Here is a 27,632-nt window from a genome sequence, read left to right on the forward strand (position 1 = left end):
ATTTCCAGTGCACGTGTATGAATGGTGCCCTATTCACTGCTATGGGGCTGCCAGGGCTGCACAAGAAGTAATGCGCTGGGACACAAGTACACTGATCTCCATTCACAAGAAGACTTTAGGGTTCCCTGTTCTCCTGATCACTCAGGGATCCAATAGTCGGCCCCCAGCAATCTGACACTTATCACACAAGGTAAAAGGAAAATGTTTGTTTTGGTACCGTGTTAGCCAGTGGTTATAAAATATAAAAAACAAAAAAAACTTTGCAAGTCTTCAGTAGGTGATACCTTTTTTAATGGCTAACTCATAATGATGACAGAATATGACGTTTCGAAGCTTTCCTCTGAGCTTCTTCTTCAGATATAACTAAAAAACACTTTCTAGAGGCTGCATATTTATGTACAACAGGACACAGGGCTAGAATTACAGGAGGGAGGGGGGAAGAGGCTTATTACTATATACTTATCACAACAAACAATCAATTGCCAGATCCCTCAGTTCTTATCTTAATGGCTGTCTTAATGATGTGTATAAAAAGACATAAACCCACGTGAGATGTTCATCCCATTGTCCAACGTCTGGAATAGGGTCATGGCCTTGTACTCATAAATCAGTCGCTGTTTCCTTGATTTAAAGTTCCCCTTTAAGATCAAGATTTTCATGTCATTGATGATGCTGTGGTGTTCCTGGCAAAAATGACTTGGCACGGGAAGATCAGTTCTCTGTTGTTTGATTGTATGGCGATGTGAATTAATTCTCATTCGGAGTTTCTGACCAGTCTCTCCAACATACAGATTTTCAGTGGAACATTTGGTGCAAATGATCAAATACACCACATTAGGTGTGTTACAGGTGAACGTACCTGGGATTTGATATTCCCTGTTAGAGTTTGGTATCTCTATCTTGTCAGTGGTCAGTATGTGCGGGCAGGTTTTGCACCTCTTCTGTCCACATGGAAATGTTCCTTTGTTAGTTGGAGGTGACAGTGAGCTGCTAATAATCATATTCCTGAGGTTTGGTGGCTGTCTGTAGCATAGGAGAGGGGGGTCAGAAAATATGGATTTTAGACGATTGTCTTTTTGCAGTAGTGGATGTAATTTGCGTGTGATTCCTCTCAGCGTCTCCAGGTGGGGGTTGTATGTGACAACCAGGGGTACCCGAGTGTTCTCCTGTTTGGTATTGTATTTTAATAACTCCGATCTTGGTATCCTGGTGGCTCTGGTGATTTGGTTATCAACTGTTCTTGGATGGTAACCCTGCCTCAAGAATGTGTTTTTGAGGCCCCCAAGGTGTTCGTCCCTATCTGCAGGGTTTGAACATATGCGATGGTATCTGATGGCCTGGCTGTATACAATGGAGTTCTTTATGTGTTTAGGATGAAAACTATCCCATCTTAGGTACGTAGGGCGGTCAATTGGTTTCCGATACAGCGATGTCTCAATTTTGTTGTCCTGTATCTTGATGACTGCATCCAGGAAGTTTATTTCGGAGAAGGAGTGATTGAGCGTCAGGTTGATGGTGGGATGGAACTGGTTGAACTGTTCATGGAAGGTTTTCAGCTGTTCCTCAGACCCGGTCCAAATGATTAGGATATCATCAATGAAGCGATAGTAGGCCAGAGGCCTAATGGTGCAGGTGGATAGGAAGTTATCACACAGTGTCCTTAATGGCAGAATACCTGTAAGCCTGGCTGCAGGAAGACTGAATGCATAATGATGGTAAATCATAGCCCCTGAGCCAGTGGAGGCCATTATTCCTATACTGTGACATCACTGTGTGAATTATCCTGTACTGTGACATCACTGTGTGTATTATCCCTGTACTGTGACATCACTGTGTGTATTATCCTGTACTGTGACATCACTGTGTGTATTATCCTGTACTGTGACATCACTGTGTGTATTATCCCTGTACTGTGACATCACTGTGTGTATTATTTCTGTACTGTGACATCACTGTGTGTATTATCCTGTACTGTGACATCACTGTGTGTATTATCCCTGTACTGTGACATCACTGTGTGTATTATCCTGTACTGTGACATCACTGTGTGTATTATCCTGTACTGTGACATCACTGTGTGTATTATCCCTGTACTGTGACATCACTGTGTGTATTATCCCTGTACTGTGACATCATTGTGTGTATTATCTCTGTACTGTGACATCACTGTGTGTATTATCTCTGTACTGTGACATCACTGTGTGTATTATCCCTGTACTGTGACATCACTGTGTGTATTATCCTGTACTGTGACATCACTGTGTGTATTATCCCTGTACTGTGACATCACTGTGTGTATTATCCCTGTACTGTGACATCACTGTGTGTATTATCTCTGTACTGTGACATCACTGTGTGTATTATCCTGTACTGTGACATCACTGTGTGTATTATCCCTGTACTGTGACATCACTGTGTGTATTATTCCTTTGCTGTGATATCACTGTGTGCGTTATCCCATTACTATCATATTGCTCTATGTAACTTAACCCAGCACCGTGGCATCCCTGTATGCATTATCCCTGTACTGTAACTTCACTGTGTATATAATTCCTGTACTGTGACATCACTGTGTGTATTATCCCTGTACTGTGACATCACTGTGTGTATTATCCCTGTACTGTGACATCACTGTGTGTATTATCCCTGTACTGTGACATCACTGTGTGTATTATCCTGTACTGTGACATCATTGTGTGTATTATCTCTGTACTGTGACATCACTGTGTGTATTATCCTGTACTGTGACATCACTGTGTGTATTATCCTGTACTGTGACATCACTGTGTGTATTATCCCTGTACTGTGACATCACTGTGTATATAATTCCTGTACTGTAACATCACTGTGTGTATTATCCCTGTACTGTGACATCACTGTGTGTATTATCCCTGTACTGTGACATCACTGTGTGTATTATCTCTGTACTGTAACTTCACTGTGTATATAATTCCTGTACTGTGACATCACTGTGTGTATTATCCCTGTACTGTGACATCACTGTGTGTATTATCCCTGTACTGTGACATCACTGTGTGTATTATCCCTGTACTGTGACATCACTGTGTGTATTATCCTGTACTGTGACATCATTGTGTGTATTATCTCTGTACTGTGACATCACTGTGTGTATTATCCTGTACTGTGACATCACTGTGTGTATTATCCTGTACTGTGACATCACTGTGTGTATTATCCCTGTACTGTGACATCACTGTGTATATAATTCCTGTACTGTAACATCACTGTGTGTATTATCCCTGTACTGTGACATCACTGTGTGTATTATCCTGTACTGTGACATCACTGTGTGTATTATCTCTGTACTGTGACATCACTGTGTGTATTATCTCTGTACTGTGACATCACTGTGTGTATTATCCCTGTACTGTGACATCACTGTGTGTATTATCCCTGTACTGTGACATCACTGTGTGTATTATCCCTGTACTGTGACATCACTGTGTGTATTATTTCTGTACTGTGACATCACTGTGTGTATTATCTCTGTACTGTAACATCACTGTGTGTATTATCCCTGTACTGTGACATCACTGTGTGTATTATCCCTGTACTGTGACATCACTGTGTGTATTATCCTGTACTGTGACATCACTGTGTGTATTATCCCTGTACTGTGACATCACTGTGTGTATTATCCCTGTACTGTGACATCACTGTGTGTATTATCCCTGTACTGTGACATCACTGTGTGTATTATCCCTGTACTGTGACATCACTGTGTGTATTATCTCTGTACTGTGACATCACTGTGTGTATTATCCTGTACTGTGACATCACTGTGTGTATTATCCTGTACTGTAACATCACTGTGTGTATTATCCCTGTACTGTGACATCACTGTGTATATAATTCCTGTACTGTGACATCACTGTGTGTATTATCCCTGTACTGTGACATCACTGTGTGTATTATCCCTGTACTGTGACATCACTGTGTGTATTATCATGTACTGTGACATCACTGTGTGTATTATCATGTACTGTGACATCACTGTGTGTATTATCTCTGTACTGTGACATCACTGTGTGTATTATCCTGTATTGTGACATCACTGTGTGTATTATCTCTGTACTGTGACATCACTGTGTGTATTATCCTGTACTGTGACATCCCTGTATTCATTATCCCCGTACTGTAACTTCATTGTGTATATAATTCCTGTACTGTGATATCCGTTTGTGCAATATCCCTGTACTGTGACATCACTGTGTGTATTATCCCTGTACTGTGACATCACTGTGTGTATTATCTCTGTACTGTAACATCACTGTGTGTATTATCCCTGTACTGTGACATCACTGTGTGTATTATCTCTGTACTGTGACATCACTGTGTGTATTATCTCTGTACTGTAACATCACTGTGTGTATTATCCCTGTACTGTGACATCACTGTGTGTATTATCTCTGTACTGTGACATCACTGTGTGTATTATCCCTGTACTGTGACATCACTGTGTGTATTATCCCTGTACTGTGACATCACTGTGTGTATTATCCCTGTACTGTGACATCACTGTGTGTATTATCCCTGTACTGTGACATCACTGTGTGTATTATCCTGTACTGTGACATCACTGTGTGTATTATCTCTGTACTGTAACTTCACTGTGTATATAATTCCTGTACTGTGACATCACTGTGTGTATTATCCCTGTACTGTGACATCACTGTGTATATAATTCCTGTACTGTAACATCACTGTGTGTATTATCCCTGTACTGTGACATCACTGTGTGTATTATCCCTGTACTGTGACATCACTGTGTGTATTATCTCTGTACTGTGACATCACTGTGTGTATTATCCCTGTACTGTGACATCACTGTGTATATAATTCCTGTACTGTGACATCACTGTGTGTATTATCCCTGTACTGTGACATCACTGTGTGTATTATCTCTGTACTGTGACATCACTGTGTGTATTATCCCTGTACTGTGACATCACTGTGTGTATTATCCCTGTACTGTGACATCACTGTGTGTATTATCCCTGTACTGTGACATCACTGTGTGTATTATCCCTGTACTGTGACATCACTGTGTGTATTATCCCTGTACTGTGACATCACTGTGTGTATTATCTCTGTACTGTAACATCACTGTGTGTATTATCCCTGTACTGTGACATCACTGTGTGTATTATCTCTGTACTGTGACATCACTCTCTGTATTATCCCTGTACTGTGACATCACTGTGTGTATTATCCCTGTACTGTGACATCACTGTGTGTATTATCTCTGTACTGTGACATCACTGTGTGTATTATCCTGTATTGTGACATCACTGTGTGTATTATCTCTGTACTGTGACATCACTGTGTGTATTATCCTGTACTGTGACATCCCTGTATTCATTATCCCCGTACTGTAACTTCATTGTGTATATAATTCCTGTACTGTGATATCCGTTTGTGCAATATCCCTGTACTGTGACATCACTGTGTGTATTATCCCTGTACTGTGACATCACTGTGTGTATTATCTCTGTACTGTAACATCACTGTGTGTATTATCCCTGTACTGTGACATCACTGTGTGTATTATCTCTGTACTGTGACATCACTGTGTGTATTATCCCTGTACTGTGACATCACTGTGTGTATTATCTCTGTACTGTAACATCACTGTGTGTATTATCCCTGTACTGTGACATCACTGTGTGTATTATCTCTGTACTGTGACATCACTGTGTGTATTATCCCTGTACTGTGACATCTCTGTGTGTATTATCCCTGTACTATGACATCACTGTGTGTATTATCCCTGTACTGTGACATCACTGTGTGTATTATCCCTGTACTGTGACATCACTGTGTGTATTATCCTGTACTGTGACATCACTGTGTGTATTATCTCTGTACTGTAACTTCACTGTGTATATAATTCCTGTACTGTAACATCACTGTGTGTATTATCCCTGTACTGTGACATCACTGTGTATATAATTCCTGTACTGTAACATCACTGTGTGTATTATCCCTGTACTGTGACATCACTGTGTGTATTATCCCTGTACTGTGACATCACTGTGTGTATTATCTCTGTACTGTGACATCACTGTGTGTATTATCCCTGTACTGTGACATCACTGTGTATATAATTCCTGTACTGTGACATCACTGTGTGTATTATCCCTGTACTGTGACATCACTGTGTGTATTATCTCTGTACTGTGACATCACTGTGTGTATTATCTCTGTACTGTAACATCACTGTGTGTATTATCCCTGTACTGTGACATCACTGTGTGTATTATCTCTGTACTGTGACATCACTGTGTGTATTATCCCTGTACTGTGACATCTCTGTGTGTATTATCCCTGTACTATGACATCACTGTGTGTATTATCCCTGTACTGTGACATCACTGTGTGTATTATCCCTGTACTGTGACATCACTGTGTGTATTATCCTGTACTGTGACATCACTGTGTGTATTATCTCTGTACTGTAACTTCACTGTGTATATAATTCCTGTACTGTAACATCACTGTGTGTATTATCCCTGTACTGTGACATCACTGTGTATATAATTCCTGTACTGTAACATCACTGTGTGTATTATCCCTGTACTGTGACATCACTGTGTGTATTATCCCTGTACTGTGACATCACTGTGTGTATTATCTCTGTACTGTGACATCACTGTGTGTATTATCCCTGTACTGTGACATCACTGTGTATATAATTCCTGTACTGTGACATCACTGTGTGTATTATCCCTGTACTGTGACATCACTGTGTGTATTATCTCTGTACTGTGACATCACTGTGTGTATTATCCCTGTACTGTGACATCACTGTGTGTATTATCCCTGTACTGTGACATCACTGTGTGTATTATCTCTGTACTGTGACATCACTGTGTGTATTATCCCTGTACTGTGACATCACTGTGTGTATTATCTCTGTACTGTGACATCACTGTGTGTATTATCCTGTACTGTAACATCACTGTGTGTATTATTCCTGTACTGTGACATCACTGTGTATATAATTCCTGTACTGTGACATCACTGTGTGTATTATCCCTGTACTGTGACATCACTGTGTGTATTATCCCTGTACTGTGACATCACTGTGTGTATTATCCTGTACTGTGACATCACTGTGTGTATTATCCCTGTACTGTGACATCACTGTGTGTATTATCATGTACTGTGACATCACTGTGTGTATTATCTCTGTACTGTGACATCACTGTGTGTATTATCCTGTATTGTGACATCACTGTGTGTATTATCCTGTACTGTGACATCCCTGTATTCATTATCCCCGTACTGTAACTTCATTGTGTATATAATTCCTGTACTGTGATATCCGTTTGTGCAATATCCCTGTACTGTGACATCACTGTGTGTATTATCCCTGTACTGTGACATCATTGTGTTTCTTATCCCTGTACTGTGACATCACTGTGTGTATTATCCCTGTACTGTGACATCATTGTGTTTCTTATCCCTGTACTGTGACATCACTCTCTGTATTATCCCTGTACTGTGACATCCCTGTGTGTATTATTCTGTACTGTCACATCACTGTGTGTATTATCTCTGTACTGTGACATCACTGTGTGTATTATCTCTGTACTGTGACATCACTGTGTGTATTATCCTGTACTGTGACATCACTGTGTGTATTATCCCTGTACTGTGACATCCCTGTGTGTATTATCCCTGTACTGTGACATCATTGTGTTTCTTATCCCTGTACTGTGACATCACTGTGTGTATTATCCCTGTACTGTGACATCACTGTGTATATAATTCCTGTACTGTGACATCACTGTGTGTATTATCCCTGAGTGTAAAGGACACCATAATATCTGTACAATTTTCACGCTGCTTATGGTGGTCACGTAGAATGAGATCTAATCAAACTTGCGATGGGCCTAGATGACCCTCTGCGCAGACGCTCGGCCAAGATCTCTCTTTTGGGGTTTTGGTAGTTGTCTGGTATAACTACTGTCAAGCCTTGTGACCCTGAGGGCGATGCTGAAGTTCTCCTCAATGACAGGTCTAGCTGACTGATGGGACAATGAAAGTCACCTGCTCGCCATTAGACATTAGTATTGTTCCAGAATGCCAGGACAATGCCGCTCTCTCATCAATATTTTATTTTGTCTTTTGTGCCCTCGTAAAACTCATTAAAGTTAATGTCTGTGACAAGTTAAGATGAGACATGAACCAGTGACTGGATAGACAGCTACGTGGGGAGGACAAATATTGCACCAGAGGTTTTCGAAAAGCTTGTGGAAACATCTGTCAGCCATGTTGGACAAAAGACAACACCTGGTTCTTTGTCAGGCTTAAAGCGATTAAATGCAGAGACGCCCCCATCAGCGAAATGACTGGAAAATATTCCTGCTGGAACATTTACCCGCTTGTCATAGCATTCTACATGTCCATTAAATAAAGCAGTCCCCCGACCTCACATAGGTCTTCATGAAGGTCTTACTGCACGGTATGGTAACCGCTTCCCGTATAGGAACAGCTTTAGAACGCTTCGGTCTCTGGAACTGATTTAGGCTTCTTATAAGCAGTCTCCTCTGTATTACCAGGCAGCTATATTTACCTCTTATTTCTTAGGTATATACGGTATGTGGAATACGGTGGTATACGGTATGTGGATTTTTATTAGCTTGGCAGAATGACTGGGATGTGAGACGGTAATTGATATTTTATGACTAAGGACTGGAATGTCTATTGACTTTGCTGTAAGTGATGTAAAGTGAATGGATACAAGTTGTGTATATGTGTTGTAGTTACAATGTAGCTCTTGGATGTGTATACGGTCTAGTACATGGTCTATGGGCCATCTATAGGCTACATAGACTTCTATATAGACCCTGAATCGGTTACATCAGTATTCACAGGGATTCTTTCTATGCCATTCTATTATTTTACCACTAATAGGGATTCTTTCTATACCATTATCTCTGTCTCTTTTTGACCCTGAAAAGTCCCTTTTTTGCAATTGTCCGAGATCAGTTTTCCGCATCACTTCAGAAAATATGTGTTTGTTTCCTAAACTCCTGTATTCTATATTATCTCCTGCTTTATTCCTATAATTCAGATCTGCAGTAAGCTTTCTATGAGGATCTATATTTCCATCAGTAGATTCATTGAGGTCCTGGGTGGTGCGGCGTGTTCTAGAGTGTAATATACATCTGTATTCAGGCAGGCAGAGACAGACTTTATCCTGAATGACTCTAGATATACTGATTTTTTTTGCCTGAAATGGGGCAATTGGTATGAGCCTCATGGGGTTTCTTGCCTTCCCCTGGATCAACACTGTAGGGATTGCAGGGTTATAGGTTGGACTTGATGGACTGATGTCTTCATCCAACCTCATCTACTATGTAACTATGTAACTATGAAAGTAACCTGATAATTTAGTGGTAGGTAAAAGCTTATCCCAGGAAGCTGCTCCGCGGTCTCTGACATGGTTTTACTGCAACTTCCGCAGTATTTTCTGGTGATTTTAATAATATATTTTCATGTGACCTGCAATAATCTCTGAAAGGGAATCTATTTCTACAGAATGATGTTAGTGAGGGATCTGAGAAGAAGGGATGTAACATCCTGAAACGCGTCCTCTAGTCGCAGGTCTGACTTTAGTTACTATGTAACTGTTTTATTGACAAGAAAATAAAATTTAAATTTTAATTCCACGGATTTTCATCCTTCATCGGTCTTCCGTTAGCAGCTGGCGTTTTCATTCTAAGGGTGCATTCACACGGTGTAACGTGCCGCGTGATGTGGCACGTGTACGCCGCGGGACCTTTTGCGTGCCGTACACGCTCCCATTGATTTCAATGGGAGCGGGGATCATATGCGCCGCACTAGTTTGCGGCTGTGCATTTATTCACGGCCGCAAACTAGCGCAGCGCATACGATCCCCGCTCCCATTGAAATCAATGGGAGTGTGTGCGGCACAGAAAGGGTCCTGCGGCGTACACGTGCCACATCACGCGGCACCTTACACCATGTGAATGCACCCTAAATGTGGACGTGTTAGTGAGGGATGCCGTGTTCATTTTTAGCTTGAATATTCCCCAAATTTAAACTTATCTGCAAGTGTTTTAGCCATGGCGGGTGGACTGCTGGGAGCCATCACTGATCACAAGAATCCTGTCTATCTGTATGAACAGAGCAGCAGTCGAGTGTGAATACTGCCATTACATTCAGTTTTATGGAACTCCTGGGGGTCGCCAAGTACTATACTCTATATACTATACTATACTATACTATACTATACTATACTATACTATACTATACTATACTATACTATACTCAGCCTCTATTCAGCAGTCCCATAGAAATGAATGAAGAGGCATCATGTATGCTCAAACAGGGAAACAAGACCCTCTCTTTTTTGTGATCAGTGGGGGTCCCACTGGTTGTACCCCCACTGTTCAGATACTCGTCACTTATCCTGTGGATAGCTTATAAGACTAAATCTTGGTAGATCCACTTTACAGTATCTATTTAGCAACTAAAACTAGTTCAATGATGTAACTTCCCGAGAATAAACTCTTGGACCACATGCCCATAACCTCACAATGACAGCTGTAACCCGCCTGTAGCTACCAATCGCTGGTTTACATCTGTCCAATAATCGTATTTAAGGACAATTGGGGCATTTAGGGTCTGAAACAAATAAATTTGGTCCAATTCGATTCTGCCATATGATTTCAGGATTGTTGCTTATTTTTAATAAACTATCTAAGACAAGTCCAGCCCCATAATACTATAGAGCCTTATTGAGGACGGCCGTGATACGAATGTCACCTTTCTGGGCCTCATATCTCAAGTACATTCCTGCCGCTTACACTTTCTACTCCGTCTACTAGACTATTATTGTTCCCTCACCCGGGGATAGGAAAGGTTTATATTTAGTAATTATTGAGTATTGGATAATGGCTCTGACTCCAGAACAGAACGCTACTTTCTTTTCCTAGACATTTTTTTTGTCATTACAACTTTTTGATTAGTTTGAGGTTTACGGTTCATAATTGTCTTATTGAGATTTTGTTTTCTGTTACATTTAGAATATTTTTGATATATGTCACATTTTCCATAAGGGGAATATAACACTTATACTTATTTTACTTATTAAAGGCAGATACTGAAACATAACATTTTTCTAGTCTTTGCAATGCAGCGCTCTACACTTGCTGATTTACTACCTTTCTCAGCAGACCTGGCTGTCAGGATACCTCCTGTTTCTTTAGGGAGCGTTCACACTACCGTCTGTGTCCGACAGGTAGTGTCCGCTCAAAATCTGGCACGGACATTAGGAGCGGACACTAGCTGTGTCCGTGACACCTGTCATTTATTTAAATGGACATCGGGTGCGTTCTTTTGCACTCCGTGCCCTTCCTTCCCTGTCCGCAAGTGAAGATGTCTGACTTTTCAAGCGGACAGAAAAACCCGGGTTACTTCCGCCGATCTCTGAGAGAACTGCTGATCATTGGGGTACTGGTTGTTAGCTTGGAAAGCCCCTTTAACTGATTTGGTGACGCAATAGGCCCTCAACTTGACGTCTGTCACTATCTGTTTCACTTAGATTCTAAAGGATTTTTAATTAGTTTTCTGTACATGTTTATGGGGCAGCCATCTTGTCTGAGATACTTTTAGAGATATGCTTTACAGCAGCTGAAAGGACCAGATACAGTAGTCTAGAGATGTTCACTGAGGTCTATGGGAGTTTTCTAGACATGATCTGTGTCCTGTGTAGAGGTCATAGTGCATTGAAGTGGAGTAGATAAGCTTTGAGCATTATCTATTGTGAGCGGTGGTGCCCTTGTTATCTATATATACTGTAGTGTTCAGTTAAAGGGGATGTCCAGGCAAAAATGGACAACCCTTTTAACTTTTAAATCAGCTGGGGTTATTGAAAAAAAATTTAAAAAATGCATGCTCACCTGTCCCTGAGGCTCTGGTGTCCTCCGTGCGACCTGGTTCTTATGCTCCGGCGGCTTCTCCTGGGTCTCTACTGTGGAGTTCCACTGAATCCACCGATTAGCCTCAACGGTCACGTGACCTCTCAGACCAATCAGTAATGGACTTGCAATGTCACTACTAGAGATGAGCGAGTACTGTTGGGATCAGCCGATCCGAACAGCACGCTCCATAGAAATGAATGGATGCACCTGGTACTTCCGCTTTGACGTTGGCCGGCCGCTTAACCCCCCGCGTGCCAGCTACGTCCATTCATTTCTATGCGAGCGTGCTGTTCGGATCGGCTGATCCGAACAGAACTCGCTCATCTCTAGTCACTACCTGATAATACCACTACCATAATGATAAATTCACTGCACATCCTAAACTTTCAATTTCGATTCCATACAGTTTCACCAGTTTGTGTTAACCCCTCGCTGACATGTCACTGAAGACCTATAATATTACTGCAGGATGGCAGATTAGTTTTACAAGGACATAGGCCCCAATCCTCCTGCTTTACAACCAAGTCATATCCTATGGCGCCTTCTGACTCAACCCCAGTCTAACACAAATACATTTTAGGATGAACAACAGCAAATAGTCAGCGACATGTTCCTCATACAGAATGAGACATTTTCTACACACCATGTTCGGCCGAGATAAGATTGTGCTTACTAACATTTTAGATCGTTTCTGTCAGTGTAAATCCCTAATGTATTGTTCACGTAAGTTCAAGGTGAACCTGTGCGGCAAGAAGCAAAAGGAATCTGAATGCGATTTACTAGAACATTATACTAAAAGTGATACGGTGTGGCAAAGCTTTGCATGGCTATATACAGGGCCGGCTCCAGGTTTTTATGGGCCCTTGGGCGACAGAGCCTCAGTGGGCCCCCTTGTAATGGAGGTGGGGGAGTCGAGACACTGTGCGTCGCAGATGAAGCGAGTGACGTCACGCAGGAGTGTGGCGTCACCAACGCCATACCTCCCAATTTTTAAAGAGTAGAAAGAGGGGCAAAATGTTCCTGCGTGCCGTGGCAAATTTGGCTCCACCCACTGTTATGTTGACTCCGCCCATTCTTATTCATTTATCATGTGGTCCCACACAGTATAATCCTCCTACAGTCACCTGTAAATTATATGCCCCCCCCTCCATATCTCCCCCAGTTTCATATACACCCTTCCTCTGCCCCCAGTTTCATGTCCCCCCCTCCATCTCTGTCCCCAGTTTCATCACGTTCTCCCCCTTCATCTGCCCACAGTTTCATGTCCCCCGTCTCTGCCCCAGTGTCATGCTGTTCCACCCCCCCATCTGCCCCAGTGTCATTCCGTCCCCCCCCCTCCCCTTCATTTGCGCCCCAGTTTCATTGGGCCCCCTCCATCTCTGTCCCCAGTTTCATGCCGTTCTCTCCCCACCCCCTTCATCTTCCCCAGTGTCATGCCGTCCCCCCCCCTCCCCTTCATTTGCCCCCCCCCCAGTTTCATGGGCCCCCTTCTTTATGTTCCACCTTAATATTTAATACAAAACAAACACTTACACTCACCTTCCGACGCTCCTCTCTCCGCGCTCTCACTCCATTCACATAGGCGATTAAAGCAGGAGCTGTCATGGATACACAGTCATACATAGGAGCTGTAGACACAAAACGGTAGGGCATAAGTGATATTGTATGGTTACTTACACAATGTATTAATACTTAGAAGCCATACGTGTTACACTCCCACACAGTGCTGGTACAGTGGAGTAGTCGTGTATCTCAGTTGTGACTTCAAAAACTTCTTTTTGCATAGGTTACACCGTTTGCCACACTTAGGAACTCGGCCTTTGATGCAGCACTTGCTTCTTGCAACAATGTGGATCGAGCAAACTGAGTGAACTCCTTATACCAAGGAGATGTCGCCAAGAACTCATCTCAACTCAATACAAATACAACAACGTTTTGCCTTCACATGTTGCACCTGCAACAAAAATACAACATAAATCACTTTGCAATACAAGAAGTTACCCAAGATATCTAGAATATACATCTCAAGTGAATGCAACACTCAATGAACACTGTTTCTTAGGGGATGTAATGGTCTTGGGTGGGGACACTACCTATGGCCATGTACAGTTCCCCATCTTGGGTTGTTTACTAAGGAGGTTCACTCTTCATGTTCTTAAGCGTACACTGTAACAGTGAAAAAATACGTCATTTAGCAAATAGTTTGGATTAATAAGGTCCTGTCGCTTGCAGTCCACAGCCCCTACGCAGACCTATGTACCCGCATGGTAACAAAACGACAAATGTGCATAATTCTGGTTGTGGGTAGATCTTTCATCTTCTGTTTGCTAACATGCCAAATGTATGATGGTAGGAAGAAGGGAATGGAAGTAAGGGAGTGTGACTGTCAGGTCTGGGTTGTTTTGTCGTCTTTTACTAGGTATACATATTCTCTGTAGACACCCTGGTGGTCGGCTTTGTCTTTCTGCTGCCAAACTGCTCTTCCAGGTTGTGGATACTTGGATCCAGTCCTGACCCTAGCGTTCATTTGCTGGCAATTTATGAAGCTGTAAAATTTTTCTGTCTATTCCTGGCCACTACTCTACACCTATAGGCGATTTAGGCATCTTCCCCCACAGGAAAAGCCTGAGCAAAAAGGTTCCTAGCGTGCTAGTTCCTGTAAACTTGGCTTCTTTACCTGAGCCTGAACCTGTTCTGCCCATCTGAACTTTTTCCATGATATACCATTATGAACAATCTCTTCCTGCCCTTACCTGCATTGTCCTTTGCCTATGTTTTTGTCTGTCGCCTTAGTGCCATGTATTGGCATCTGTTGATATTGTCACTGACACTGGAGCTATTCCTAAAGGCGCGACCTCATGGTTACCTGCAACAAAGTCTAGACCCCTATATGGGGGTTTAAGAGTGAATATAAGGAATTGCTTAGGCCCCTTTTTCTGGCTCAACTCAAGCTTGTTTTGGGTACTACGGTATGACGCTCATTTTCCATTGTATAAAACAGCCACTTCATGTAGTTGGTTGTCATCTCTAGTGACAACCAATCAGTTGAGCAGTGTTTGGACACATGACCTTGTAGTACTGCTTTGGTTCACCTAGTCTAAAGTAGGTGCTAACAGGGTACCCAGTGCCCGGTACACTCTGCAACTTTTTGACAAAAGCAGGTCAAGGTGATCTGAGGACATTTGGCACCATGTACTGCAACAGGGGCTTTAGACAAATCCCTTCGGAATAGCCCAAAGCCAAACCGGTTTAGTGACACATTGGGTCTACACCTGCAAAAGTGAAAAAAGGCTTTCACTGTTTAATTCTATGGGGGGAAAAACTCAAACAACAAAAAATTGATTTTCTTCATATGTAAGAATAGTTATTTTGCCATTTCTGTTGGTTGACCATAGAAACTGAGAGCAGATAAGCTCCAATATGTTGTGTGAAATGTGACTTAGTTTCGTTCTAATATTGTAACTATCATCTGAGCTTGCACAATGCACAGCCCTTTGGCAAGATCCAGGATTAAGTTTAGCAACTAGGGTTGAGCGATCGGGATCGGAAAAGATCGGATTTCGATCGGCGATCAAGTAAATTTCACGATCGGAATTCCAACCCGATCTTTTCCAGCGGGATCGAGATCGGAGGTTATCTCAAGATCGGTGACTTTTCCCATAGAGAAGCATTGACTGGGGTTGAGGATCGGGTTCAGAAAGGATCAGATTCTGATCGGCGATCGAGCAAATTTCAAGATCGCGATCGAGATCGGCTGGAAAATGATCGGAAATCGGATTTTAAAATCGATCTTGAAATCTCAAGATCGGCTCAACCCCATTACATACCTCCCAACCGTCCCGATTTCCGCGGGACAGTCACGATTTGGGTGACATGTCCCGCGGTCCCGGTTGGAGGGAGGTATGTCCCAATTTCAACTCAGATCTGCGTCCAGAGGACGCAGATCTGAGTTGAACATATATGCGGCTGAAGCAAGGAGCTGACACAGGTCAGCTCCTCGCTTCGCCGCTGCGCGCCTCTCTCCCTGACACATATGCGGCTGAAGCGAGGAGCTGACAGCCTCGCTTCAGCCGCATATGTGTCAGCGAGAGAGGCGCGCAGAGAGCGGCGAGGGAGCGGAGGAGAAGGTAAGTTTAATGTGGAGGTGGAACGTGGAACTGGGGCAGATGAAGGAGAGGACGGCATTACACTGGGGGCAGAGATGGAGAGGACGGCATGACACTGGGGGCAGAGATGGAGAGGACGGCATGACACTGGGGGCAGAGATGGAGAGGACGGCATGACACTGGGGGCAGAGATGGAGAGGACGGCATGACACTGGGGCAGAGATGGAGAGGACGGCATGACACTGGGGCAGAGATGGAGAGGATGGCATGACACTGGGGGCAGAGATGTGGGGACATGAATCTGGGGGCAGAGATGGAGGGGGGACATGAAACTGGGGGAGAGATAGAGGGGGACATACAATTTACGGGTGACTGTAGGAGGATTATACTGTGTGCGGGCACATGAAAAATTAACGAGTGGGTGGAGTCAACTCAAAAATGGGCGGGGCTAAATTTTCCGCGCTGCACGTAGTGCGCCGCACATTTTGTCCCTCTTTCAGATCTTCAAAAGTTGGGAGGTATGCTATTAGCAACTAATATAACAAGAGAGAGTAACATACCCCAATATCCAGAAGTATGGTACTGTGCAAAGAGAATCTGAGTCACATCAATATTTGGTTCTTGCAAACAATTCATGAAGGAACTCGGCAGGGAGGTTGTTCCCGCCATCTTGGAGAACTAAACACAGATCTTCTGTGGATGTAAGCTTGGTCCAGTCCTACTTACTCTTCATGTAATTCCAGGCGGACTGGACAATGTTGAGATCAGGGGCCGTATCATAACTTCCAGGACCCCACCGTCAAAGGACGCTCACACCATATATTGATGGGATTTAGATTTCTCTTTTGTTCACTTCATTTTGTTAAATGACAACAATAAATTCTTAGCACTTCTATGTTCTAACACATTCTTACTTTGCAGCATTCCCCATGCTTAAAACTTGTGCACAGTACTGTAAGTGAAAAGTTAGTTATTGGCAAGACTTTGCACACATTTCCACATTTCCAGGGTGGCTTCCAGGCTTCAGCAGGGAATTTGAAGTCCTTTCCTTCTTCTTTAATTATAAGGAATTTCATGCTTTATAAAAATGTAGCTCCAGTATGTGTCAAGAAGCTGAGTCATAGGCATAATGTAGCCTCGGTCCAAAATTTCTGAGATATTATTACACAGACATCCAATTTTAGCCTGCAGTAACATTCTGTGTATAGTAGATAGTTATATTTGGATAGTTATTAATTTTGTGATAACATCAATAATAAATGATGTTTATGAAATCTGCATTATATGGCGGTTTTAGCAAGGACACTGTTTTGCTTGGAAAGTGATTATTAGAATAGGCAGGGATAGTATTATTACAAGGGCATAGTGTCAGCCGTGGACTAAGAATTGGGAACATTGGAGGCCCCTTTAATAAGAGATAAGATAAGATATTCCTTTAATAGTCCCACAATGGGGAAATTTCAGTGATACAGTTTCATAGATGGTACAGTAGTATATAGCAAGAGAGAAACACATAGAAGCTCATGGCAGATAGAGAAATCCTAGGAATCATAGCAACTAAAAAAAAGAAAGAAACACAGACACACTGCAGGATCATTTAGTTCTCTGTGCAGATTGATGTTAATAATAATAATTATAATAATAATAATACAGCCGACTTGGTTGTAGGACACAAGGAGGGGGGTCACAGCATGTGGATATAACAAGCAGAAATTTTGCAGAGGTGGGGGACATAGTCAGCTATCATGATAACATGTGGTAGTTCCTTTGGTAGGTGATGAGATCTCCTGCTCACAGCTGATAGTTCGGTATCTTGCATCAGCACTATTGTCCATTAACCACAAAAAATGCCCCAAATGTCCTTCATCACAAGCCCTCCTCCTCCTCCTTTCTTCTTACCACAGTGTTCTACTGCCCCAAGGAAGTCAGAGACCATCCAGGTATACAGGGTGCTGCTCTCTTGCCAAGCTTCCATAACTCTTGGGGTAGGTGGGTGATGGTTCCCAGGCTGTAACAGTGTCCCACGTGTCCACAGTAATAGAAAGAAATACCAGTCAGCTGTAGCATCTTCACACATCAGCAATTGACGCCAGAAATCATCTCCTTGAACGAAGAAGTCCGCATTTCCATGTAGGTTTCTCTTCCATGCCGCATGTTGAGCCATGCTGTCCTAGCTGGGGGGATGGTAACAGGCACATGTGGAAACCAGCTGAACCAGGTCTTGAGTCCATGCTTTACAATGGAAACAAAAGGAACAAAAAACTCCACAGGGTCTTCCATTCGATTTATAGTTGCTAAATTCATAGTGCTAGATTGCTTGGTTACCGGATTCTTGAAGCTAGAGAGAAAAAGAGTGAAAAAGGAAAGAAAAGTTTGCTCCCAGCTTGGAGCACTGCATCAGGCAGCCAGCCTCTCAGGGGGCGGCGCCTAAAAAAAAAAAAAAAAAAAAAAATGTGTGCGCTGGTAAGGATACTTTCATTCTGGAGAAAACAAACCTAAACCCTTAAGGTAGGGGGTACTGTGGACAATATCCAGTATGGATACTGTCCCGAATAATTGTGGAAAGGGACCCTAATCAGTATAGGTAGGCTCCCTATATACATTAGCGTTCACATCCGCATGGGGACCCCCCGAACGGAATATCGAACGCATTTGCAAGCAGTGTGCAGTGAAAGCACATGGACCCCATAGACTATGGTGGCTCTGTGTGCTTCTCACGAGATCTCCGCAGGGAACATGCAGACAGGAACGTACTTCTCAATCTATTTCCCTCTCTGCATGTTCGCTGCGGAGATCACGCGACAAGCACATGGACCCCATCATAGTTCATGGGGTCCATGTGCTTTTATTGCACACCGCTTGCGAATATGTTCAGTAGTCCATTCGGGGGGACTCCCCAAACGGATTACCAAACCCAGAGGTGAACGAGGAGTAAGTCACCAGTTGCCAAGTGTTTGGTGGAGGAGGGGTTGTTTTCAGGGGTTCTCTTAGTTCCAATAAAAGCAAACCTTGAGGCTTCAGTATCCCTAGATATTTTGGACAATTGTATTCTTCCAACTATGCAGGAAGGCCGTTCTCTGTTGTAGCATGACATGACTGGGTGGACTTGATAGGCCCACACAGAGCCCTGACCTCAACCCCGTCCAACACCTTTGGATTAAACTAGAACAGAGAGTATGAGGCTTCTTATCCAACATCGGTGTCTGACCTCACAAATGCTCTCCTGGGTGAATGCAAATTATATACAATGCAAAATCTTGTGGAAAGCCTTCCCAGAGGACTGGAAGCCGTTTGAGACATAATGGAGGGGGGGCGGGGGTGACTCCATATTAATACTTGCAACGGGATGTCATAAAGCTCATGTAGGTATAATGTGTAGGTGCCCCGGTACTTTGTCCATATGCAGTATATAGAGTGAGTGCACGTGGATATGTTTAGTAAAGGAGAGTGTCATGTCGGATACAGATTCCTAGTCCTTGTAGGGTTGCTCGGTCTCCACCATCAGTAAACACCAGCTGCAGTGCACACCTGTCTGCTCCACATGGCTGATAGTTACAGCTTTGATTTACAGTGTAAACATGTACATAGGTGGGGTACAACTTATAATTATAGTACAGGTCGGCCATGTTAATACTGAATGTGCCAATATTATGGGTAAAACATTCTTATTATCGCTGAATATGGATTTGTGCATAAAAAGGATTATCCCATAAAGGACATTTATCACTTGGACCTGATCTTGCATGGGTGTTGACACATCTTGCAATGTTTTTGGATCTGATGGAAGCAGCCAAGGACAGAGCGCACCTGTTTTTGTTGGCCCCATAGTCAGTGATTCTAATGGTGCTGTGCATGCAGGACTCCCCGCTCTGACTGCTCCTTACTGCCATCTGGTGGGGCTCCCAATGATCAGACATGTGGATCAGTGATATAGCTCCTCCATGTGTATAGCCCTTTAAGAATGTTATTTATCCTGCACCAATAAGACGGGTGTCAAACTGTTCTATGGGATTCTTTACACATTCCATTGGTCACAAAGGAATACAACTTGGCCCTGGACCCTGGGGGGCCCCTTAGGGTCCCTTTGACACTTAAAATATATCACTATTCTAAATGGCACAAAGTAGGTATTTTTTGAATTGGGGCCCCAGATTTTCAAGCGATGCCTCTGACTACTTTGTAGCCATGACATATATACAGTCATGTCCTCGTCAGACTGATCACCTTCATAGTCTGGTTACTGCCTCCTGTAAGGTCGGTGCACTCATCTCCTGCCGCTCTGATCCGTCCCACAGTCTCATTGGCTATAATCTGCTCCCTACATAGATCTTATCTCATTTATTAATAATATTATGGATCGACCATTTGGCTTTGATAAGATCACGCTAGGTTCACACTAGCATTTGGGTTTTCATCTTTTGGGTCCACTTGGGACCCCAAAGACAGTTAGACGCGGAAGCTCCATAGACTATAATGGAGTTGACTGGGTTTCTTCCCTAGTTTCTGCCTCCTTGCAGGACTTTTATCTCCAGCGATTGGGGGAATGGTGGATGGAGTGTAACCCTAGCGTTAGCACTTTTTCTACCCATTGTTACATTATTTGTTACATTATTTTTCTTTCCTAGTCCTCTTATTTCCACAGACATCTTTTTACAGAGCCATGTCCTCACCAACACATTTGGGCTGCATGGACAGGTTACTGCCTTCCAGATGATCGGCTCATTCATTTCCCTTAATACAGTACATTATATTACATCTAAACGTATTAGATTATGGCTGTGTCTGAGGGTCAGGGAACTGGAACCTGGGGATTTAGTGTACCAAACTTTATACTTCCTTCCAGGGAAGGGTAAAGACTGGATAATCTCTTAGACCCCGTTTTCCCTAATTTAGCCCTAAACCAAATCCTTTAGTGGCCCTCAGGATCCAGTTCTTCTGTAGGCTGGAGTTACATGTATATACACTTTACCTTGCCATAAAATCTACATATACAGCGCTAATCTTACAAAGAGTGTGACCCAATCTTCTTTCCAAGTCCAGATACATCCCCCCTTTAACTCTACAATAATTTCCTGCATCTCAAGCGTTATATCTCAGCATTCCCATACAACCTTGAACTTCCAAATTGTTTTGCTCCCAGTCCCCTTTCTAATAATTCTAACTCCGGAGCTCTTGTAAGCGGAGGGAGTGAGTAATGTACTAGTAGATCCACGTGTCCCGACAACCAAACCAAACAAGTCCCAGCTGATGTAACTTTATATGGCCTTGGAGCATTTCCAATGGTGAAATTGGCCAACAAAATGTCTTCAAAATGTGATTTTGACAGTAATAGTGGACAGGTCATAGGATAAGTAATCCAGCACTTAAACTGATTCTGTGAATTTATATACGTGGAAAGAATTTCACTTATTCTGAATAGAATCCCGAGTAATGTTTTTCTAAAGCTATTGGAATATTCTATCCTTACAGCAATGCAGCAAGACTTAACCCCTTATCCAAGCACGGACTCTTTACATTCAGTGTATAGACTTATTTCTTTGGGTTTCTTCTTTGTCCTGGATGCCAGACATAACATGGATTCTTTCCTATATCATTCCTTACAATTACCCTGTTGGTTTGAGTTATTAAAGGGGTTGCTTACTTTACAATCTCTTTTATTAGAAGGTGATAACTGAGGATGAGCTGAGACTGTGTGGAGGAAACCTACAACATGGTAGATTTAGCACCATTGTGCTGGGGTCCTGGGTTCAATTCCAACCATGGATGGTATCTGCTTGTGTAGGTTTCAAAAGACATATTGATAGGGAATTTAGATTGGGACAGGGAGTGATGACACTATCTGTAAAGTGCTGCGTAATATATTGGTGCTATAGAAGCAAGAGAAAGATGGTGTTACATCCTACTACTATCTTATCTGTCTAGTGACAAAGTAGCGAAGGACTATTGAATGACCAGAAAGCAGTAGATTAGAAGGATGCCCTCACGCGAGAGAGAACAGGTAGAGATGGACAGCAGCCAGCTTCCTATGAGCCAAGTATTGGCTGCTGGAGAAGTATCAGATTAGGAGATGATCTAGTGTCTAGTGGCAGTGCCAGGGACCCGAAGGAAGTGATGACTGTAATGGTGTGGGGATAGAGGAGTCTCAGCAATGTCAGGGTGCTACAGCTCTTGGGAATACTACAGACAAGGTGAAGCCACTAGAGATGAGCGAGTACTGTTCGGATCAGCCGATCTGAACAGCACGCTCGCATAGAAATGAATGGACGTAGCCGGCACGCGGGGGGTTAAGCGGCCGGCCGGCATCAAAGCTGAAGTACCAGGTGCATCCATTCATTTCTATGGAGCGTGCTGTTCGGATCGGCTGATCCCAACAGTACTCGCTCATCTCTAGAAGCCACCACTACCAACCTTTGTAAAGATGTTTTGTAACAGAGACTGTTCTTGCTTTTTAGCAATTTTCTTTTTTTTCTTATGTAGATTGTGAGCCCCACATAGAGCTCACAATGTACATTTTTTTTCCCTATCATGATGTCTTTTTGGAGTATGGGATGGAAATCCATGCAAGCACGAGGAGAACATACAAACTCCTTGCAGATGGTTTTTTGCCCTTGGCGGGATTTGAACGCCAGGACCCCAGCGCTGCAGTGCTAACCACTGAGCCACTGTGTGGCCCCCTTTTTAGCAATTTTCTTGTGTTATGTCTCACTACAAGAAAATTTGTTTGTGCATAATAAAAATTACTTGCCAATACTACAGACGCCTGTGCCATTGTTTTCACCATAGAAAAATAGTATTACCTTCTGCCTATTGAAATGACTGGGCTGTCTATGTTGTAAGCAAATGTGCTGGTCTGTCCAGGGAGAGAAGCTCTGGTGCAAAAGTTTAGATTAAACCCCTGCACAAACCATTATCATCAGCTACTTACGATTGATACATTATAACAGCATTTACATTTCCGTTTCCATCTCTGTCTGAGATTAACTTTCTCCTTTCAAACATTGAAAGTCTGTGTATAGTAAATCTTCTCCACCTGCCTCTCTCCAGCTCACCAGAAGGCAGGAATAATAAATTTACAATGTACAGATTGCCTGATGTCAAACAAAATATGTGTAGTCAGCCTTAGTGTGGTGACCCTATGAGTACACCAGTGCTTATGGGCCCCCGTAAGACTAAAGGACCCAGCATGGAGGGTACTGGACCCCTCCGGTGCAACTGCATCCTTTGTACTGCCTCAAGTTACGCCCCTATCTGGTAAAATGTTGCTATACATTGCTCATCAGTTGGTAGACTTTGGCATTCTTTGGGGGGAATGTATGTTATGATGGGAATTTTTTGGAGGTTGCAAACTTTTTCATAACCATTCAGGAAATGTAGAACACTTCACTTCTAGATCACTTCAAACACATTTCCATGTTAGACAATATTAGAGTGATAGGGGTGAATTTAGCCAACTATGTACTCTACAGTTCTGGATTATTCTCAGATATAGGGAGTTGTGAATTCTTGAGCTTATTTGCCCAAAAATTTAATGAGTATTGAAAATTGGGTAGGAAGACGGATGAGCGAATCAATTGTTAATGAGATGGTTCATTAAGAATTTTCCCAAAATAATTTGAACTCTTGGATCCCTTCACCAAACCAAAATTTGTTGGAGAATCTTGCAAACATTTGCAAAACAAATCTGGCGAGGTTCACCCATCATTAGGTGTGGATGGTCTGTCTAGCTGTCTGTACAATCTCACTTGAGTGAAGTTTTAGGACAAAAGTGTTACCCTAGATTCACAAAAACGAAACTTGGTCCGTGTGTCGGCAGATTTACCAACACAACACAACCTTTGATAGATTTGGTGCGAATTACGCTAATGCAAAGTCCAACAAAACTGATTGTAAAAGTTACCATCGTGATGAATCTGTCTTGATAGGGTCCATGTGATTTGCTAAACATTTATGTATGAACATGTCTTTATTCCAGAGACGACAACCCCCATCTGTGCAAAGGACATCAGTGATGTGTTGATGAAAGAGCTGGCCTTTCTCTCCGGTAAGCAGAGCACTCCTCTCCGGCCCTCTCTGCTATCTTGTAATAAAATCCTCACCGTGAACTTGCGGACTGTTTGGCAAAGTGATACCCTGCGTATTATCCTGTCGTCTGTAACGCCACACAAGTGTGCTTAATAAAACATTACAGGGATTTAGAACATATAAGGTTTCTCTATGGAGATAATGAAGTCACAGGCCATTTATGACTGCACTGCTTCTAATATATTGAGCAAGGATACAGATAGAGAGCTGTATATACTGTATTTAGGTTCTGATCACATTGGCATCATGGCTTATGGCTATACAGGATGACACGTACATTAGGATCTGTTTCCTCCCATTGGCTTCTAGTGGGGCCATCATGTATCTGATATTTTGGGCATTGTATTAATCCAAACACTATATGAATATATTATACTATTGTGTTACTATGTAGGGCTCCAGAGAAGACAAAGACATTAAAGGGGTATCCCATCTCCTATGGCTAGGATTGCCATGACTTTATGATTGGTACAATTTTCCTGCAAGATGGTCACCCATTGTGTAGAGAAACTAAGACACCAACTGCAGTTTCTTGCATGACCAGGTGATCGGGAACGGCATTATAAAGGGGTCCCCTACGTCAGACCCCCATCAATCATAAAGTGATTACATATCCCATTGACACGCCATCACTTAATACCATGTAAATTCCCCCCTAACGTGACAGTCAGATCCTCAACAAATTCATGGCAACAATGAGACCTAGTAAAAGATAAGACAATGTGTCCATAACATTCTGGTATTGTTGTTACCTGCATGAAATTAGAAAAAAATACCGAACCCCTTCCAAAACAGCTGCACTCTTATCCAGGGGCAGTCCCTGATATTAGAGCCCTTTACATAAGCATGGCTTACTTGTAGTACCAGATGAATCCCTTGTATAAAAGAGGCGCTGTTTCTGGGGAGACAAAAACACCCCCTTCATTTTCTGTAAAGGGAGTCTTTGATCAGAACCCAGCCCTGCAGATAGATAGGTTACAATCATCTGAATCAATGCCATGTCCCCCTTGTAAATCGTTGTCTCTGTTGCTGGGATATTGCTGTTTTTGTTAAATATGTAAATTAGTTATGTTGCAACAATGTCATTATTTTGTTTGGAGCAATGGCAATGCCCATGTTGCTCGATAGATATCATTCCTATTTTGACAAAAACATAGATATCTCAGTAACTTAGGCCCCGATTCTATATACCCCTGCATTACCTATCTGTAATGTCCCATAGGTGGTCGGGGGAGAGATAACGGCTGGATCATCACGCTTCCTGAGAACACCACCTTCCATGAAGTTCCGGAGAATGTGCTGGAGACGGTGCTGACATATCTAACCTCCATTCCAAGGTACGGCTTGTAGGACATTCATCTGATAGACATAAGCTGCTTGGTAAATACGGCGTTTTAATGGGAGTTTTAGCTTTCAGGGGGTTTAAAATTACACAGAAAGGTCAAACAGTGATATAATATTAATCGCGCTCCGAAAGTCAATGTTTAGACAGCGCTGGCTGCTAAAAGTGGCCCATGAATGTGTCTGTAGGTTTACATAAGAGAAGGGCTAATGTGATGTTTACCTGCACTTAAAGGGCAACTCCACCTTTGATTAACATTGGTTGTACAGCGATTATTTCTCACTCACTTTACTCATGTTTTTACCTGTCGGCTAAATGCTATTTATAGATCTTATTGGAATTGTATTTTCCTTAGAATTATTACTGGTGTGAATACCTAGAATAGCGAGCATGGTAACATCAACATCCAATATTCTGATGTGTTTGTAAAGACATATTCCTTGTACTATGTGTGCCGGTGACTGCTTTAGGGCTTACAGTGTTGTCCAAAAGTATTGGCACCCCTGCAATTCTGTCAGATAATACTCAGTTTCTTCCAGAAAATGATTACAAGCACAAACTCTTTGGTATTAATATCTTCATTTATTTTGCTTGGCTGCGAGTGTGATTTAGTTATTGCCAACACCTGTTAGGTGCCTCGGGTAAGTAACAGGTGCTGTTAATTACACAAATTAGAGAAGCATCACATGATTTTTCAAACAGTGCCAATACTTTTGTCCACCCCCTTTTTTATGTTTGGTGTGGAATTATATCCAATTTGGATTTTTGACAATTCTTTTTGTGGTTTTATATTGAAGACACATTAAATGAAGAAAATAATACCAAAGAGTTTGTGCTTGCAATCATTTTCTGGAAGAAAATGAGTATTATCTGACAGAATTGCAGGGGTGCTAATACTTTTGGCCAACACTGTAGGTTCATGGCGTGTAATAAATGTGCCCTAAAGGGGTGTATTCAGGGATGAACCTAGTCTCTCTGCCGCCTGAGACCAACTATAGAAAGCCCTCCCATAAAAGTGCCCAACCCGGCTATCTTTGGTTCCATGATGGGACAACCCTAATTCAAATTGTAGGATGCAGCTCTCCATTTGCAGATCAAAAAATCCCCTTATTTTGTCCACCCACATGGTACTTGAAACCCTATTTTTGACTCCCCAAACTGTCTAAGACCCCTTTTTTCTGGCCCACCATACAGTACATGACCCCCTTTTTCTGGCGGCTTTCCACACTGTTTATAATCTCTTTTTCTGACCCCCCCCCCACAGTATACGATTTCTTTTTATGCCACCCACACAGTATAATGTTAGACCAATGCCTATTGTATTATTGCAATAGCTAGATGCCAATAATTTATTCACCCATCCACGCTCCTGTCCAGGCCGCTCTCTGTTGCCGCCTCCATGACGCAGGCAATTGGTGTCCGATCGCTGGGGGCTCCAAACACAGTGATCAGGAGGTCGGGGGACTGAAAGCTCCGCTAAAGCCTCCTTGTGCAGTGGACATCAGTGTGCTCGCAGCACCAGGTAGCGCCTGCAGCCCCATAGAAAGAAATGGAGCTCCAGTCACATCCTCCTGATCACTGGAGAACTGACCAGGTATATGAACCCCCAGCGACAGGTGCTTACCATTTTAGTGTTTCTTCTGCATGCTACAATGTCTCTCTCTCTCTTTTTTTTTTTTTTTGCAAAATACACGTGTAAAAATACGCCTGTAAAAATGTCATTGAAGTCAATGGGAGTCTTATTTTTACACGTGTATTTTTACACGTATATTTTGCAAAAATACACACACACGTTTACTCCGTGTGAAGGCTCCCTGTCATACACACAGAAAGTAGAGGAAAATCTGTTTTCTAACTTTTTCTCAGAAGCAATGTAATATTCAGAAGTAAAAGCAGGGTCAAAGAGGACACAGATTGACAAATGCTCAACTGTATTTAGGTGAATGAAGTATTTGGGACAAAATAGAAACTTCCTATTAGCTCTTACAGTCTCTAAGCCTGTGTGTGTCTATTTACCTCTCATTGGGGCTCTGCTCACTCCTCTCCATAGACTCTAACGCTAGGTTCACACTAGCGCCGGGACTTTGTTCTGTGGTTTCTGTCTTCTGCGTTTTATGCTCTCCG

The 27,632-nt window shown here is 42.6% G+C and overlaps 1 protein-coding gene across 3 annotated transcripts in view; it reads left to right on the plus strand.

The window, feature by feature from the left end:
• MCF2 (MCF.2 cell line derived transforming sequence) overlaps positions 1–27,632 on the plus strand; it is a 116,088-nt gene that overhangs the window by 13,556 nt on the left and 74,900 nt on the right. For all 3 annotated transcript variants that reach the window (XM_075260022.1, XM_075260024.1, XM_075260023.1), the window contains exons 2-3: positions 24,057–24,125; positions 25,389–25,503. In XM_075260022.1, coding sequence (XP_075116123.1) covers positions 24,057–24,125; positions 25,389–25,503 — 184 coding nt within the window. The remainder of the gene's footprint in view (positions 1–24,056; positions 24,126–25,388; positions 25,504–27,632) is intronic.

The sequence above is a fragment of the Leptodactylus fuscus genome, chromosome 11 (assembly GCF_031893055.1).
Source record: "Leptodactylus fuscus isolate aLepFus1 chromosome 11, aLepFus1.hap2, whole genome shotgun sequence".
In the NCBI taxonomy this organism is placed as follows: domain Eukaryota; kingdom Metazoa; phylum Chordata; class Amphibia; order Anura; family Leptodactylidae; genus Leptodactylus; species Leptodactylus fuscus.